At 40.5% G+C, this 18,687-nt stretch overlaps 2 protein-coding genes across 2 annotated transcripts; both read right to left on the reverse strand.

The window, feature by feature from the left end:
* LOC308570684 (vomeronasal type-2 receptor 26-like) lies at positions 1–8,726 on the reverse strand (the record flags this gene model as incomplete). Its single annotated transcript, XM_081165598.1, has 6 exons — positions 1–902; positions 2,058–2,184; positions 2,941–3,168; positions 3,911–4,762; positions 5,225–5,516; positions 8,653–8,726. 6 exons carry the CDS (start codon positions 8,724–8,726, stop codon positions 1–3), a joined length of 2,475 nt encoding a protein of 824 aa, XP_081021724.1.
* Positions 8,727–12,565: 3,839 nt separating this feature from the next.
* On the reverse strand, positions 12,566–18,687 carry LOC308570685 (vomeronasal type-2 receptor 26-like; the record flags this gene model as incomplete). Its single annotated transcript, XM_081165599.1, has 6 exons — positions 12,566–13,467; positions 14,374–14,500; positions 14,828–15,055; positions 15,462–16,313; positions 16,805–17,096; positions 18,614–18,687. 6 exons carry the CDS (start codon positions 18,685–18,687, stop codon positions 12,566–12,568), a joined length of 2,475 nt encoding a protein of 824 aa, XP_081021725.1.

Below are 18,687 nucleotides of genomic sequence, written 5' to 3' on the forward strand. Positions count from 1 at the left end.
TCATATTTTCCTTTGCATTATATGTTCTTTACTATTTAGGTCAGGCCTCAGCACAATGATGTAGCATTTAGGGAAAAATATGCAACCCAGTAACCCAGCACTGGAGCATAAGATGGAGAAGATCTCCACAGCCACCATGTATTTTCCTTTGGTGCTCAGATAGGTGGGAACAAAAGATAACCACACACTGCAAAACAGCAACATGCTGAAAGTGATGAACTTGGCTTCATTGAAAGTGTCAGGTAACTTCCTGGCTAGAAAAGCCACAATGAAACTGATAATGGCTAGAGAGCCCATATAGCCCAAAACACAGTAAAACATGGTAGCTGAATTCTCATTACAAACTAGTATGATTTCCCCATAGAATGAATATGGGTCTGTATCTGGAAATGGAGGAGCGGTACTTAACCAAAGAGTACAAACACCAACTTGAATAAAAGTGGAGAGAAGGATAATAGAATTTGCTGTTCTTTTGCCAACCCATTTCCTCATTTTGGCACCTGGTTTGGTTGCCATGAAGGCCAGAACCACAGTGATAGTCTTTGCCAATACAGAAGAGAGGGCCAAAGAGAATATGATGCCAAAAGCCATTTGTCGGAGAGGGCAGGTTGCCTTTCCAGGCTGTCCGATGAAGAGCAGGGAACAGAGGAAACAAAGGAGTAGGGAAACAAGAAGGATGTAGGTGAGGTTCCGGTTGTTAGCTTTTACTATTGGACTCTCCTTATGCTTCATAAAAATTCCAAGAACTGAAGCTGCGACAACAGAGAGAGAAATAGCCATAATAAATAAGATGATCCCCAAATCTTCGTTGTAAGTAAGGTAGCTTATAATCCTTGGAATGCACTGAGTTTGGTTTTCATTGGCATACTGGTCTTCTGGACAATTGATGCAGCAATCCATGTCTTCAAAAATAAAAATTAAAGAAGAGGAAGAGTGATTTTAATATTCTCAAATGCAGAACAACATCTGTCTGAGGAAGTCTTAAAACCCGATGAGAGGTTTTGTTCTTTTACAATGATAAAAAGTTGTACTGTGTTGTTTTAAAAATATTTATTTAAAATTTAAAACACCATTATATTCGTGCAGTTTACATTCTCCTAAGAAATAAATACTAGATATCTTTTGTTATGAAAATGGCTTGATATTTCAATATATATTTTTTTATTTTGGGGCGGGTCTAGCATTTTCTAAATTAGTTAATTTTATAATTTGTTTTTAAGGGGAGGATGGGAAGGCTGCTATGGGAGTAAGCCCTGGTCAGCAGAATGGCTGGGGCAGGTTCCGGTAGGGGAGTTTTACTGGGACATCTGATAACAGTGTTCACAGGCAGGAGGAGTTGTCTGAGGGCCAGATCATGTCATTACCAAGGAGGTAGGTTTAGTCATTATCTGAAGAATATTCTTACCTCTGGGTCTGACCAGAAGGATGCATGTATTAATAAGGGTGTCCCATATGACCTTAAAGTGGCACTGTGCAATGCCAGGTCAATGATTCACAAGACCACTGCCATCCAGGGGTGGGCAATGGTCCCTTACCAGAGTGGTACATACTCTAGTTATCACCCACTTGAATTACTGGAATGTGCTCTGTGTGGGTCTACCTTTGAAGGTGACTCAGAAACTACAACTAATCCAGAATGCAGCAGCTAGACTGGTGACCGGGAGTGGAATCTACATTGAATCCCAATACATTTCCAAGCAAAATTCAACATCTATATGGCCTCGGGGCTATATACCCAAAGGACCGTCTCCATCCTGGCTACTGAGGTTCAGTTTCACAGGCTTTCTGGTACGAAGTGAAGTCACAGGGAACCAGGCAGGGGGCCTTCCTGGTAGAGGCACCTCCCATGTGGAATGCCATCCCATCAGATGTTATGGAAATATTTGACTTTTAGAAGACACCTGCAGCCCTGCATAGTGAGGTTTGTCATGTTTGATATTTTTTTGTATTTTTAATATTTTGAATGGAGCCACCCAGAGTGGCTGGGGCAACCCAGTCGGATGGGTGGCATATATGTATGTTATTGTTGTTGTTTTTGCTATTATTCTGTCTCTCACCTTTCTTATTAGAGATCATCCCTTCTGGACACGGCACACAATCATAGCAGCAAAATTTTGCTCCTTCCTTCTTTTTTCTATTGTAGCCAGGATAGCAGTTGTCATTACACACAGAAACTGGTAGTACCTGCACAGAAACATGATGGATGTTCAGAAATAATACGAAGAGGGGGAGTTGTTTGTTTTTTAAGAATGGTAGGTTTGCAAATAGGGAAAGAAGGGAGCTTTAGTTCAACCAGTCTTATAGTTCTGTCCATCCACTGAAGCTAGGACTGAGCTTCAGGAGGAAACCATAAGTGAGGGTGGTATGTGATTCCATGTCTGAGCTATTTCTTTTTCTATATGGACATGATTTACCAATGAAATGAAATGACATTTATAAAGCCTAAACCTATTCAGAGCTGCTCTCCCCACACCCAGTTAAACATGATTAACTAGAATAATACTCCTGAGGACAACCCTTTAAACTGTATCGCAGCTCTTATGCCCAGAACATAGACATAACTAGCAAGGTGAAAAAGGCCCCTTGTAATTGAGAATGAGTTTAGGAAGCATGAAGAAATTTCAGTGGTCTTTTTTCAGTAAGTTGTACCAAAAACAATTGAATCTGCTTCACATGACATAACCTGGTTATACAGGAGCAATTCCATCAGCAATTTGCAGGGGTGTGTGTCTCAAGATATCCTGTTTATTAAAAAACTGAAAAAATCCAGTAAACTGGAAGATTCTCTGAAAAATGCAGGTAAAGATCAAAGAGATATCACTAGTCTATATTTCTTTAGAAAGAAAGGAGGTATCTTTAGAGTACCAGACATATTTTAGTACCTAAAGAGGAGCCAGAAGAATGAACTGGTCTGATGAACGTATTGTCATTATGTCTTACCTGATTAAAGCTTTGGTGCCAGACAATTTGGTCATCATGAATGGTTAACTCTTTGCCTCGAGGAGCCTGAGGATCTAGTGTTCCAACTTTTATTCTAACCACTGACGCATTCAGAAACATCATCCAATTTGTAACATCAAAGCCTGTTACTAATTCTCCATTGTCATCAAAACGTATTGTTTCTCCAACACTGTTATTGAACATGATGAGCTTTAGAAAGTGATGGATCTGTATTGAAAGAGAATCCAAAGAAAGTAAGAACTAGGTTTTGAAATGATTTCAGTGATCTTCACAAAGGGCTATCATACTAAGTTTTAATTCTGGAAAGTATATGCTGTGATTCTATATTTGCATGGACAGGCGGAGTCCCCCCAACCCCTGGTGACCCCTGAGCAGAATACTGTCTCAAGACAACATCCTATGGGATTTGAATGGGCCACAACTTTATTAAATTTCAGAAGTAGGGAGACCTGGGCTCAGGCATGGAGCGTTTATTCTTCCTAGCCCCCAGCCGGGGATCTGGGAGACATCAGGGTTATCCAGAATGTGTGAGGATTGGGCTGGCTCTGGAGAACATATGTTCAAGCAGAGAGCCCGCCCCCCGCTTCGCCTCCATTGGAGGAGAGAGCAATGACAACCTCTTGGCGTATGGCCAATGCCTCCCCTCAAGACCCCTTTAACGGGGAACTCTGGTATCACCGCCGCGGTCTCCTAGTTGTGTTCATTTGTCCCAATTTCAGCCTTCACTATTTTATAATGAAGCTAGCAAATAGATTCATAATCAAGAACAGCATAAAACAGAGAGAACACCAAAATATTTTGAGTGAATGGTTTTTTAAATCTTGGTTCATTAATGAGCTTGCCTAAAAGGAAGAGAGAGAGAGAGAGAGAGAGAGAGAGAGAGAGAGAGAGAGAGAGAGAGAGAGAAGAAAGAAAGAAAGAAAGGAAGGAAGGAGAGTGTTGTAATAACCTGCCATGGCTGCACTTTCTGAAACACCAATCTCCAATCTTCTAACAACCTTCTATGCTTCAGTCTCAATCTGTATAGGTCGTGCAAAGCATGTGCCATGGCATAGACAGCATTGTAGACACTGTAACTATGGCCAGTCATCTTCATTTCAAATAAAATACCAGGAATGCTCTCCAGCTTCTCTTCCCCAGTGCATGTTTCCTTTTCATCTTCCTCCTGCTTCTTTAAAGAACAGGTGAATGCCTGTTCCCAGAAGTCCTGGATAAATCCATCTCCTTTCACCTCAAAAGGCGTTATCTCCTTAATAAATTTTTGGAAGCCTGGTGGCTGATTTGAGTGAGCAGTGAAAGATATGGAACCATGGAAGGTTTGCATATCCCATGTCTTCTGAATGGTCACTGATGTGAAATCCCAGTGGGATGTAATAATCCACACTTTACCAAGAGGAGGCCATTCCATATAGGTTGCTAGGAAAAGAAATATCCTCACAATCTGAAAGGATGGAGGTTCTCCATATACAAAAAATATACTAGCTTTTTTCTCAAACATAACTTCATAATTTTTAAACTGCTTTAACATCAAGTCTACCATCCCCTCCACATAATCCCATTTTGGCATTCTTACTATGAAGGCATAACAGATTCCATTTTGAGCAAGCATTGGCATCATTGTCTGTAAAAACCTGTCCCCTTTGTCATCATTCACAGCACCAACCCCAACCCATTTCCATCCAAAATGCTGAAGTAATCTCACAACTCCCATTTGCTGGTAGGATTCAGTTGGGACCATTTGGTACAGAAAAGGGAATAGCATTTTGGATCCTTTTAATGGCAAAAATGATCCATACGTGAGCTGAAATAAAATGTATAAGAAATTTAGGGATTAATCTTTTCCCTTATGGAGTTGTACTGGATTGCATTTATCCAATTGTCATTCATGTATGTCAGCAAAAATGGTCATTTGGGTTTACAAATGCAAGCAAAAGGAATTTCTGGAGTTTTGTATTTCTGGATCACAAGCCAGGCATTGGGCTGGAGTGGAATAAACTCAAGGAGAGTTCTGACTGATTCAGATAACTGAACTATTACTATCCAGAATAGAACTAGAGGGGCATGCCCAGCCCTAGCAGCTGACGAACAGTAATTGAGTAAAGCTTTCAAAGTAACTGTGAGTCCACCTGCAGTTTTCATAATCAACTCAATTTAAACAATCTGCTTACCAAAATATCACCAGGAGCATGGTTAAAATTGCTTTCTTAAGAGCAAGATAATATGCCATATATGCATGCCTCATACCCTCATACACACAGCTTACCTGTGGAGTTTTGTGGGTGGCTGAAATGAAAGCCATATTGACAGAGATCTCAGAGAAACATCCTCCAATGATAGCTATCAATTGGTTCTGCTTGTCACAACTGAAGTTGGGAACAAACATCTTTTGTGTGGAAAGCAGGCTCAGTGTGGCCTTATAAGTCATTCTTGCAGTCAAGTAACTATTGAGGATGCGGATACCCAGAGAGACGTTTGGCAATATGTTGGGATTCTCATTGATCTCTTTGACAGCAAATGCTAAGGCCAGGATGTGCTGGTAGTTCTTAGGCACTGAACTGTAATAAAGGTGGCAACAGTTTAATAAAATTACCACCACTATAAAAAAATGCATTTGTACTCTTCAGCATTTTTTATCCAAATGTTTCCAAGATGGTGGCAAACTTTAGAACCACTTTAGAAAATAATAGACTTAAAAATAATTGATATCTGAAATAAGTTTTGTATACTGAAAGGGAGAGAAAACAGAAATTGTCTTACACTGGTTCATCAATCAAGATCTGTGTAGGCTGTTCCTTGAAATTGAGGCTATTATAGTTTAAGAAGACTTGGGAAACCATCTCCCCAATGATGAGGTCACCCGGTTGGTAAAATTCATGAGGAATAGGGAGGGGATCATCATATATGCTGCAGTTAATGGAATATTTCTTGCATACAGCATGAGACAGAAGTACAAGCAGCAACACCACCAGAAGCATGTTCCTGTTGAAAAAGTTTCACCTCCAAATCAACATTCTCATGTTTACATCTACAGCGGTATATGTAGCTATTTTCGTTTTACCTACAGAATGTATCTGATGGTATCTGTAAACCATCTCCCGGTTTTATATTCTATAATGGTTCTCTTTAATCAGTGTTTCCGAACAGCAACTCTGTTCATCTCCTCACTTTTCCCCTGTGTTAATTAAAACCTTCATATGTTCCTGTTCAAGTAGAAATATCAAAGGTTTTCATTGGTGTACAAATAAAGTAAGTGTAACACTGAAGATTCTTCATGGGTTTGTCCAAAAGAATGTGAAATGCATTATTGTTAGGTAATGTTATGGTTCATAATGTGTTCATGTGCTTTTATTCATACCTAACCAAAGAGGTCAAGTTTTGCGCAGAAAATATTTGGGAACTTGATTATTCAGTTGGCAAGGAGAAAGGATGAGGACAGGAATATTCACACTATACTTTTTGGCGCTTAAAATTGTGACAGAAGCAGTTGATGAGAAACTTACTCTAACATGTATAGGGGAAATAATCATAAAAGAAAATGACAGAGCCCTGCCTATGCCTATATTCAGTGCTCAAGAATACAAGGTATTTATATCTTCTTTTCCAGATTCTGATTGTTGATCTTGCTGAAGACATCTGTCCCTCCATTGTTTAAGAGGATGGATGCCAGTAATTTTGACAATGATTGGTGTGATTAAAATCTCCCCTGTGTATTGGTGTTCCTTGAAGTTGTGCCATGAATAACAAAAGTACTACGTGTATTTTTCTACCTGAACTCTACAGCTATATTTTCTTTTCTGAGGGGTAACAAATGGCCAGTGGCACTTAGCCAGAAAGTTGTACACTCCTTTTGTCCAGGACTAGAGTTAACTTCACACAAACAGACCATTCACTTAAAGGCCAGGAAATCTAAGTTACAGGTAGGTAGCCGTGTTAGTCTGCCGTAGTCGAAACAAACAAACAAAAAAAATCCTTCCAGTAGGACCTTAGAGACCAACTAAGTTTGTTATTGGTATGAACTTTCATGTGCATGCACACTTCTTCAGATACGTATCTAAAGAAGTGTGCATGCACACGAAAGCTCATTCCATTTCCACCGTATCAAGCAGTTGGTCCCTTACCTTTCTTGCCCTGATCTGGCCACAGTGATCCATGCGATGGTCACCTCCAGTCTTGATTATTGTAACTTGCTCTATGCAGGGTGCCCTTGAAGGTGACCCAGAAACTCCAGCAGGTGCACAATGCCTCGGCGAGGCTCCTTACGGGGACCTTGCCATGGGATCACATTCATTCAGTGCTTTATCAGCTGTACTGGTTCCTGGTGGAGTACAGGGTCAGGTTCCAGGTGCTGGTTTTGACCTTTAAAGCCCTATGTGGCCTAGGACCCTCGTACTATGGGACCGCCTCTCCTGGTATGCCCTGCGGAGGACCTTAAGCTCCACAAAATAACAACACTTTGGAGGTCCTGAGCCGCAAGGTGGTCAGACTGGTTTCCACTAGGGCCAGGGTCTTTTCAGTACTTGCCCCGACTTGGTGGAATGCTCTGTCACAAGAGACCAGGGGCCTGCAGGATTTGACATCTTTCCGCAGGGCCTGCAAGACAAAGCTGGCCTTTGATTTGGACTCAGTCCAAATGTTTCCCTCCCCTTATGCTTTTGATTTATGGGCTACTACTAAAATGAGGCTGCATTTTAAATTATATTTTAATCTGTATTTTAACGCATATTTTAATTAACTTTTTTTTCTATTACGTTTTATTGAAATTTTATTGGTGTTAGCCTCCCTGAGTCCATTTCTGGCCTGGGAGGGCGGGGTATACATAAAATAAATACATTATTATTTTTTTTTATTATTACCAATAACAAAATTAGTTGGTCTCTAAAGTGCTACGGGAAGGAATTTTTTTTATCTTGTTTCGACTATGGCAGACCAACATGGCTACCTATCTGTAACTAGAACTATGGAAGGAACCACATTGAGCTGCATGAAATAGAAGTCCATCAACCTGGTATCTGAAGAAGTGTGCGTGCACACGAAAGCTCATACCAATAACAAACTTAGTTGGTCTCTAATGTCTCTAAGGTGCTACTGGAAGGATTTTTTTATTTTGTTATGAAATCTAAGGTTCAATGTTTTCATGATGGGAATATCTTTTTCTGTTCGATCACTTCAAATTCTTGCTTGTCCCATTTATTGTCATACTACAATTTCTAAATTATTAACAGTATTTATTTATGTATGTATGTTTGTTCATTTCTTCATCACATTTTATATACCACCTTTATCTTCCAAGGATCTCAACATAGTTTTCCTCCCCCCCCCCCCATTTAATCCTCAAAACAATCCTGTGAGGTAGGTTAGGCTATAAGATGGTGACTTCTCCAAGGTCCCCCAGTGAGCTTCATGGCTGTGTAGGGATTCAAACCCTGCTAGTTCCTAGTCCAACACTCTAACCTTTACACCACACGGTGTGCCCATTGCATAACGTCAGGAAGAAAGATTTTCAGTCCTAAATTTTGACTCAGTGTATGTTTCAACAAAGTTTCAATTCCTTGGGGTTTCACATAAATCATTCTATGCATTGACAAAATGAACACACATGGCTGCATGGGCCCAATTCAAAGTGCTAATTCTGACCTATATAGCCTTAGGACCACAATAACTCAAGGACCACCTATCTCTTTCTGAACCTACCTGGATCCTGTGATTGTCATCTGAGGCCCTTCTTCTTGTGCCACCTCCACAAAAGCTCTGCAGTGGGTCCTCATTTGTGGAATGCTCTTCCCAGGGTGGTTTGACTGACGCTTTCATTATACACCTTTAGTGTGTGATGAAAACATTATTCATCAAGCAGGTCTTGGACTGATTAACATCCTATAGCCTTTTAAATGTGTCTGTTGGAGGGGGTGAGGGTGGTGAGAAAGGAGGTTGTGTATCCATTATTGTTTTTATTATATGCATTGTGTTTTTATCTTGTCAACTGCCCCGAGATCTACGAATGAAGGGTGGTATATAAATTTAATAAATGAATAATAAGCACCATGAATCAGGGCACCATCAATCAGGCTAGCCCACCCACCACCAGTGCCACACTCACCCACATCTTTTGCTCTAGCAGAACAAGCATTGGGATGAGTTCTATACAGCTACAACTTTGTGTATAGAGATTCCCCATGAAAGAAGGATTCCTGTGTGGAGAACTTCTAGCTGTCTAAAACTTTATAGGCACAGAACTTCTTCCAAGGTCATAGAATCATGGAATTGTAGAGCTGGAAGGAATCTTGGGTGTCATCTGGTCCAATCTCCTGCAAAGCAGGTCCATTGACTGTGCAGACCATGGGGGAGTATTGCAAAGGCAGGTGAGTACATTGCATGCCATCAGTTATTTGTCTGTGACAGATTGTTTGTACACATGTACAAAGGGATGGGGAAGGATTTAGTTTTTTCTTTTTTTGAGTACTGGAAAATTGCCAGAATCTTAGAAAGGAGCATATATTACGTTCATTCTGAAGCAAGACACAGATTTACTTTTTGTTAAAAATTATAGGCCAATCTTGTTCTTAAATAATGATTACAAATTATTTTCCAATATAATGGCAATTTGTATGAAAAGGGTCTTAAAGGATTTAATTCACCAAGATTTAGCTGGCTTTCTACCTGGCTGCCAGATGAAAGAAAACATAAGAAACATAATTGATGTAATTGATGTAATTGAATATCTGGAGGTCAGGAATGAAAAGCAAGCAACATTGACATTTTTAAATGCAGAGATGGCCTTTGATAATGTATCATGGATCTTCATGAAGAAAAGAATAGAAATGATGAATTTCAGAGAGTCATTCCTTAGGGCAATTCACACAATTTATTCGGACGAGCAGGCTATGCTGATTGTGAACAATGTAATAACGGAAAGATGAAAAATAATGAAAGGGGCAAAACAGGAGTGTCCCCTGTTGCCACTACTGTTTATTTTAGCTTTAGAGACACTGGTGAGAAGCATAAGATCATTTGAAGGTATACAGTAAAAGGAATAAAAGTGGGGAGAAAAGCATATAAACTAAAAACATTTGCAGATGACCTTGTGATAACTGTGGAAGATCTGATGGTTAGAATAGAATAAAACTTTATTTGCGTCAGCCGTTGGCCATAGCAACAGAAGAACATTGTGATATACACAAAACAAAATAAAAAGTCAATTATATAAAACAAAGTTTAGCGTCAAACTATAAGATAACGGACCAGGAGGTGGAAGGGGCCATCATAGAATCATAGAGTTGGAAGAGACCACAAGGGCCATCAAGTCCAACCCCCTGCCAAGCAGGAAACACCATCAGAGCACTCCTGACAGAGCACTCCTATATCAGCAGTCCAATAGTGGACCTTATTCTGATTGCCCCAGCTAAAAACCTGCTCCTCTTGATCAGCCAGGAGAAAAGACACTGTGGCAGTGGTTGGGCGACCCGGAATGGACAATAAAAGAGGGGTGATAACCTCATTCCTCAGATCTTTATAGAGAGTGAAAGCCAGGAGGGCATGCACCACTGATTTGGTGCTGCCATCTCCACAAGGACATAAGCGTTTCTGATGTGTAATATGCTGGAATTGTCCCTCAAGTACAGCCGAGGGCAATACATTCAATCTTGCAAGGGTAAAAGTGTGTTTGTATTTTGGAATTGCTAGGTTATACAGGTAGGGAGCCAGAGAACTGAATAGAGAAGATGGAAAGTTGTTCTGATGCTCGCTATCATTTAGGCGTTGACAAATTAGACACTTTGCTTTACTAAAACCCACGGTGAGTAGGTGTTGTGGGGATGGTTAGTATACCAAGGGTCTTAGACAAGATTTCTGAACTGGGTCAAGTAGCAGGTTAAAGATCACTCCCAGTTGGCATCATTTGCCTTATAGGTTGTGAAATTTGAGACTTGGTGATCATATCCTTTAACAGATCACTTCCAATTCTTGCTTGTCCCGACAGCAAAATATTCCAACCTTTTCCTTATGCAATTCCCCTGTCTGTAACTTGACTATATCTTCCCCTGGCTGTAATTTGCCTTGTTTTCATCAGCTGTGGTGCTAAGCTCAAGTATTGCAACTTGAATAATAGCCATAAAGGGCTGTCACATGCAAGCTTCTTTTCTTCAGGGTAGGGCCTGAACCAATAGCTTCAAGTTAGAAGAAAGGAGATTCTGGCAAAACATCTGGAATAACTTTCTCTTAATAAGAGCTGTTGTCACGCTGGCCACGTGACCCGGAAGCTTGTCACGCTTGCCACGTGACCCGGAAGTGTCTGCGGACAGCGCTGCGGACAGCCTATAGAGTGAGATGAGCGCACAACCCTAGAGTCTGGCAAGACTGGCCCGTACGGGCAGGGGTACATTTACCTTTACCTTCTGCATTGCAGGAGGTTAGACTATATGAGTGTGCTGGTCCCGGGGGGAGGTTACCGTGGGGCGAGGTCCAGGACCTGAGTCGAGGGTCGGCAGACCACAGGCGAAGCGGGGTCCACAGCGAGGAGCCGGGCAAGGACAGGAACACTGGAGGAACAGGACTGGATGCTGGCCAAAACAGCTCTTCAACGACGTTGCTCCCACAACCTGGGACCAGGCTGACTGGCCTTTATCTTCTCTGAGGCCAGGGGCAGTCCCGGCCCCCAGGAGACCCGCCTCTCCTGGCCTTAAGGCGAGCACTCCTCCTGGGAGAAACCAGTTCCCTCCGCCTCTCTGCCCTGAGCCTCTGCAGTTCAGGAGAGGCTGAAGGGTTACTGGACCCAGGGGGAGACTCACCTGTAGGCACTGAGTCCTCAACCACCTCCGGAGCCAGAGTGGATTCACCTGGTGCCTGCTCCTGAGGAACTGGCACAGGTGCAGGTGCCTCAGAGTCAAGGCCCTACCCCAGCTCAGCCGGCCCTGGAGGCGGGGACTCCTGTGCAGGCTGGAGTTCCTCCGGTTCGGCCTCTGAATCGGATTCCCAGGCCATCACAATGAGCCTTCAAGCTCTACAATTCTATAAATATATGATTGCATGTAAAAGTATACAGCTTATAGGGCAAGGAGACAGCTATACAGAAACTTAAACTAGTTCCAGTGAAAGGTCATTGCTTTCTCTGCACACAAGGAATTTTGGGAATTTATGGTTTATCTGGCTATAAATCGGTTGGTCATTTCACTGTTAATTCATCACCCCATAAATGTTACACTGCTAACTCTCCAAGCATCACCTTTTCCATTATGAAGCCACCAAGACATCTAAGGTCCTTTTAAACGTGCCCCTCCACTGGAGGGTGGCAACACAAGTATGGGCCTTTTCTGTGGTGGCTCCCCATTTGTGGACTGCTCTCCTTAGGGAGTCTCTCCTGGCACCATCATTATATATCTTTAGGTACTAGGCAGAGGCGTAGGAAGGTCAGGTGGTACCCGGTGCAGAAAATTTCTTTTCACTCCCCCAACATTGTTTGTGGGGTTCCTCTCTGTGTAAAGTCTTCAAGCTGTTTTCTTATAACTCGCTCCCTACTGTTCAGATCAGGAGCAGAACTCAGAGAAACTAATAATGGTGAACTTCCAATAAAATGCATCTAAGAGAAGAAGAAAAAAATGAAGACAGAACTCTTTCATATTTTCCTTTGCATTATATGCTCTCTACTATTTAGGTCAGGCCTCAGCACAATGATGTAGCATTTAGGGAAAAATATGCAACCCAGTAACCCAGCACTGGAGCATAAGATGGAGAAGATCTCCACAGCCACCATGTATTTTCCTTTGGTGCTCAGATAGGTGGGAACAAAAGATAACCACACACTACAAAACAGCAACATGCTGAAAGTGATGAATTTGGCTTCATTGAAACTGTCAGGTAACTTCCTGGCTAGAAAAGCCACAATGAAACTGATAATGGCTAGAAAGCCCATGTAGCCCAAAACACAGTAAAACATGGTAGCTGAATTCTCATTACAAACTAGTATGATTTCCCCATAGAATGAGTGTGGGTCTGTATCTGGGAATGGAGGAGCGGTACTTAACCAAAGAGTACAAACACCAACTTGAATAAAAGTGGAGAGAAGGACAATAGAATTTGCTGTTCTTTTGCCAACCCATTTCCTCATTTTGGCACCTGGTTTGGTTGCCATGAAGGCCAGAACCACAGTGATGGTCTTTGCCAATACAGAAGAGAGGGCCAAAGAGAAGATGATGCCAAAAGCTGTTTGTCGGAGAGCGCAGGTTGCCTTTCCAGGCTGTCCGATGAAGAGCAGGGAACAGAGGAAACAAAGGAGGAGGGAAACAAGAAGGATGTAGGTGAGGTTCCGGTTGTTAGCTTTTACTATTGGACTCTCCTTTTGCTTCATAAAAATTCCAAGAACTAAAGCTGCGACAACAGAGAGAGAAATAGCCATAATAAATAAGATGATCCCCAAATCTTCATTGTAAGTAAGGTAGCTAATAATCCTTGGAATGCACTGAGTTTGGTTTTCATTGGCATACTGTTCTTCTGGACAATTTATGCAGGCATCCATATCTTCAAAAATAAAAAAATTAAAGAAGAGGAAGAGTGATTTTAATATTCCTAAATGCAGAACAACATCTATCTAAGAAGCCTCAAAACCTCATGAGATGTTTTGTTCTTTTACAATGATAAACAGTTGTACTGTATTGTTTGAAAAATATTTATTTAAAATTTAAACCACCATTATATTCATGCAGTTTACATTCTCCTAAGAAATAAATACTAGATACCTTTTGTTATGAAAATGGCTGGATATTTCTATATATGTTTATTTATTTTTTTGACTAGTATTTTCTAAATTAGTTAATTTTATAATTTGTTTTTAAGGGGAGGATGGGAAGGCTGCTATGGGAGTAAGCCGTGGTCAACAGAATGGCTGGGGCAGGTTTCAGTAGGGGAGTTTTATTGGGACATCTGATCACAGTGATCACAGGCAGGAGGAGTTGTCTGAGGGCCAGATCATGCCATTACCAAGCAGGTAGGTTTAGTCATTATCTGAAGAATATTCTTGCCTCTGGGTCTGATCCTGACCAGAAGGATGCATGTATAAACAAGGGTGTCCCATATGAAACCTAAAGTGGCACTGTGCAATGCCAGGTCAATGATTCACAAGGCCACTGCCATTCTGTCAAGCCCTATTCTGGAAGTTTTTAATGTTTGATGTATTTATATTGTTTTTAATATGTTATTGGGAGCCGCCCAGAGTGGCTGGGGAAACCTATCCAGATGGGCGCGGTGAAAATAATAAATTAAAACAACTGCAGCCCTGCATAGTGAGGTTTGCCATATTTGATATTTTATTGTATTTTTAATATTTTAAAGGGAGTTAACTAGAGTGGTTGGGGCAACCCAGTTGGATGGGTGGCATATAAATAATAACCTTATTGTTATTGTTATTGCTATTATTCTGTCTCCCACCTTTCTTATCAGAGATCATTCCTTCTGGACACGGCACACAATCATAACAACAAATTTTTGCTCCCTCCTTCTTTTTCCTGTTGTAGCCCGGATAGCAGTTGTCATTACACACAGAAACTGGTAGTACCTGCAGAGAAACATGATGGATGATGAGAAAAAATGGGTGGTGGTGGGGAGTTCAATAAGATGTAATAAAAACAAATGAATCTGCTTCATATGACATAACATGGTTATAGAGCAGCCATTTTGACAGCAATTTTTTTTTGGGGGGGGTCAGGGATTCTTGTTTTCTTTAAAAACTGAAATAATGCAATAAACTGGAAGATTCTCTGAAAAATCCATGTAAATTTCAAAGAGATATCACTACTCTGTTAATATGTCTTTAAAAAGAAAGGGAGGATCTTTAGTATCTAAAGAACTGGACTGATGAACATTTTGTCTCTTATATACTCACCTGATTAAAGCTTTGGTGCCAGACAATTTGGTCATCATGAATGGTTAATTCTTTGCCTTGAGGAGCCTGAGGATCTAGTGTTCCAACTTTTACTCTAACCACTGACGCATTCAGAAACATCATCCAATTTGTAACATCAAAACCTGTTACTAATTCTCCACTGTCATCAAAATGTATTGTTTCTCCAACACTGTTATTGAACATGATGAGCTTTAGAAAGTGATGGATCTGTATTCAAAGAGAATCCAAAGACAGGAAGGACTAGGTCTTTGAAATGATTTCATTGAGCTTTACAAAGGCCTATCATACTACATTTATATTTGTTGTGATTCTATATTTCTAGTAGCCTTCATTTGTCCCAATTTTTACTTTCACTGTTATCATAATGAAACTAGCATTAACTATCCAAATGGATTCATAAATAAGAGCAGCATAAAACAGAAAGAACACCAACATATTTTACTTGAATGGTTTTTGAAATTTTGGTTCATTTATGAGCTTGCATAAAAGAGAGAGAGAGAAAGAGAGAGAGAGAGAGAGAGAGAGAGAGAGAGAGAGAGAGAGAGAGAGAGAGAGAAAGAAAGAAAGAAAGAAAGAAAGAAAGAAAGAAAGAAAGAAAGAAAGTTGTAATAACCTGCCATGGTTGCAGCTTCTGCAACACCAATCTCCAATCTTCTAACAACCTTCTATGTTTCAATCTCAATCTGTATATGTCATGCAAAGCAAGTGCCACGGCATAGACAGCATTGTAGACACTGTAACTATGGCCAGTCATCTTCATTTCAAACAAAATACCCGGAATGCTCTCCAGCTTCTCCTCCCCAGTGCATGTTTCCTTTTCATCTTCCTCCTGCTTCTTTAATGAACAACTGAATGCCTGTTCCCAGAAGTCCTGGATAAATCCATCTCCATTCACCCCAAAAGGCGTTATCTCCTCAATAAACTTTTGAAAGCCTGGTGGCTGATTTGAGTGAGCAGTGAAAGATATGGAACCATGGAAGGTTTGCATATCCCACGTCTTCTGAATGGACACTGATGTGAAATCCCAGTGGGATGTAACAATCCACACTTTACCCAGAGGAGGCCATGACACATAGGATGTTGCAAATAGAAATATCCTTATACTCTGAAAAGATGGAGGTTCTCCATATACAAAGAATACATTGACTTTTGTGTCAATGAGAGCTTCATAGAGTTTCAAGTTTTCTAAAAGTATGTCAATCATATTCTCCACATAGCTCCATGTTGGCAGTCTTATTATGAAAGCATAACATATGCCATTCTGGGAAAGCATTGGCACCATTGTTTGTAAAAACTTGTCCCCTTTATCATCATTCACAGCACCAACCCCAACCCATTTCCATCCAAAATGCTGAAGTAATCTCACAATTCCCATTTGCTGGTAGGATTCAGTTGGGACCATTTGGTACAGAAAAGGGAATAGCATTTTGGATCCTTTTAATGGCAAGAATGATCCGTAAAGGAGCTGAAATAAAATATATAAGAATATTGGAATTAATCTTGTCCCGTAAAATTATAGAGTTTTACTGGGTAGCATTTATCCAAGTTCCATACATGTATGCAAACAAACAAACAAACAAACAAACATGTATGTCAACATTTGGGTTCACAAATGCAAGCAAAAGTAATTTATGGAGTTTTGTACTTCTGGATCACAAACCAGGCATTGGGCTGGAGTGGAATAAACTCAGGGAGCGTTCAGCCTGATTCTGATAACTGAACTATTACCGTCCAGAATAGGACTTGAGGGGCATGCCCAGCCCTAGCAGCTGATGAACAGTAATTGAGTAAAGCTTTCAAAGTAACTGTGAGTCCACCTGCAGTTTTCATAATCAAGACTCAATTTAAACAATCTGCTTACCAAAATATCACTAGGAGTATGGTCAAAACTGCTTTCATAAGAGCAAGATACTATGCCATATGTGCATGCTTCATACCCTCATACACACAGCTTACCTGTGGAGTTTTGTGGGTGGCTGAAATGAAAGCCATATTGACAGAGATCTCAGAGAAACATCCACCAATGATAGCTATCAATTGGTTCTGCCTGTCACAACTGAAGTTGGGAACAAACTTCTTTTGTGTGGAAAGCAGGCTCAGTGTGGCCTTATAAGTCATTCTTGCAGTCAAGTAACTATTGAGGATGCGGATACCCAGAGAGACGTTTGGCAAGATGTTGGGATTCTCATTGATCTCTTTGACAGCAAATGCTAAGGCCAGGATGTGCTGGTAGTTCTTAGGCACTGAACTGTAATAAAGATGGCAACAGTTTAATAAAATCACCACCACCACAAAAATGCATTTGTATTCTTCAGAATTTTTTATCCAAATGTTTGCAAGATGGTGGGAAACTTTAGAACCATAGAAAATAATAGACTTAAAAAGAATTGAGATTTAAAATACGTTTTGTAGACTGAAAGGGAGAGAAAACAGAAATTGTCTTACACAGGTTCATCAACCCAGATCTGTGTAGGTTGTGCCTTGAAACTCAGGGTACCATAGTTTAAGAAGACTTGGGAAACCATCTCCCCAATGATCAGGTCACCTGGTTGGTAAAATTCATGAGGAATAGGGAGAGGATCATCATATATGCTGCAGTTAATGGAATACTTCTTGCATACAGCATGAGACAGAAGTACAAGCAGCAACACCACCAGAAGCATGATCCTGTCAAAAACGTTTCACCTCCAAATGTACATTCTCATGTTTACATCTAAAGTGACAAAATCAGTTGATGGGAAACATGGTCCAACATGTATATGGAAAATAATCATAAAAGAAAATGACAGAGCCCTGCCTATGCCTATATTCAGTGATCAAGAGTACAAAGTATTTATATGGTTTTTTTCATATTGTGATTGTTGATCTTGCTGAAAATATCTGTCACTCCACTGTGTAGGAGGATGGATACCAGTAATTTTGACAATGATTGGTGTGATTAAAATCTCCCTTGTGTACTGATGTTCCTTGAAGTTTTGCCCTGAATAACAAAAGTACTATGTGTATTTTTCTACCTAAACTCTACTGCTATATTTTCTTTTCTGAGGGGTAACAAATGGCCAGTGGCATTTACCAGAAAGCTGTACACCCCTTTTGTCCTGGAATTGAGTTAAATTCACATAACAGACCACTCACTTAAAGGCCAGCAAATCTAAGGTTCATTGTTAATATGATGGAAATATTTTTTTTTATCAGAACTCGTCAAATTTTCTTTTCTTATTTATTGTTTTCATTCCTATAATTTTTAAATTATTAACAGTATTTATTTATGCAATACCATATATGTCCGTTCATTTCTTCATCACATTTTATATACCACCTTTATCTTCCAAGGATCTCAATGTGGTGCACATATTTTTTCTCCCCCCATTTCATCCTACCCTGTGAGGTAGGTTAGGGTAAGGGATGGTAACTGCTCTAAGGTCCCCCAGTGAGCTTTATGGCTGAGTAGGGATTCGAACCCTGCTCTTACAGTTCCTACTCCAACACTCTAACCATTACACCACACTGTGTGCACATTGAAAAACTTCAGGAAGAAATGAAGAAAAATCTTCAGCCCAACGAGTTTATATATTCTAAATTTTGACTGTGTGCATGTTTCAACAATTCCTAGGGGTTTCACATAAACCATTCTATGCATTGACAAATGCACACATACTGTATGGTTGCATGGACCCAATTCAAAGTTCTAGTTTTGTCCTATAAAGCCTTAAATGGCTCAGGACCACAATACCTCAAGGACCACCTTTCCCTATATGAACCTACCTGGATTCCGTGATAATCATATGAGGCCCTTCTTCTTGTGCCACCTCCACAAAAGCTCCAGAGGGTGGCAACAT

The sequence above is a fragment of the Podarcis bocagei genome, assembly GCF_964188305.1.
Source record: "Podarcis bocagei genome assembly, chromosome: 13".
NCBI classification, from domain to species: domain Eukaryota; kingdom Metazoa; phylum Chordata; class Lepidosauria; order Squamata; family Lacertidae; genus Podarcis; species Podarcis bocagei.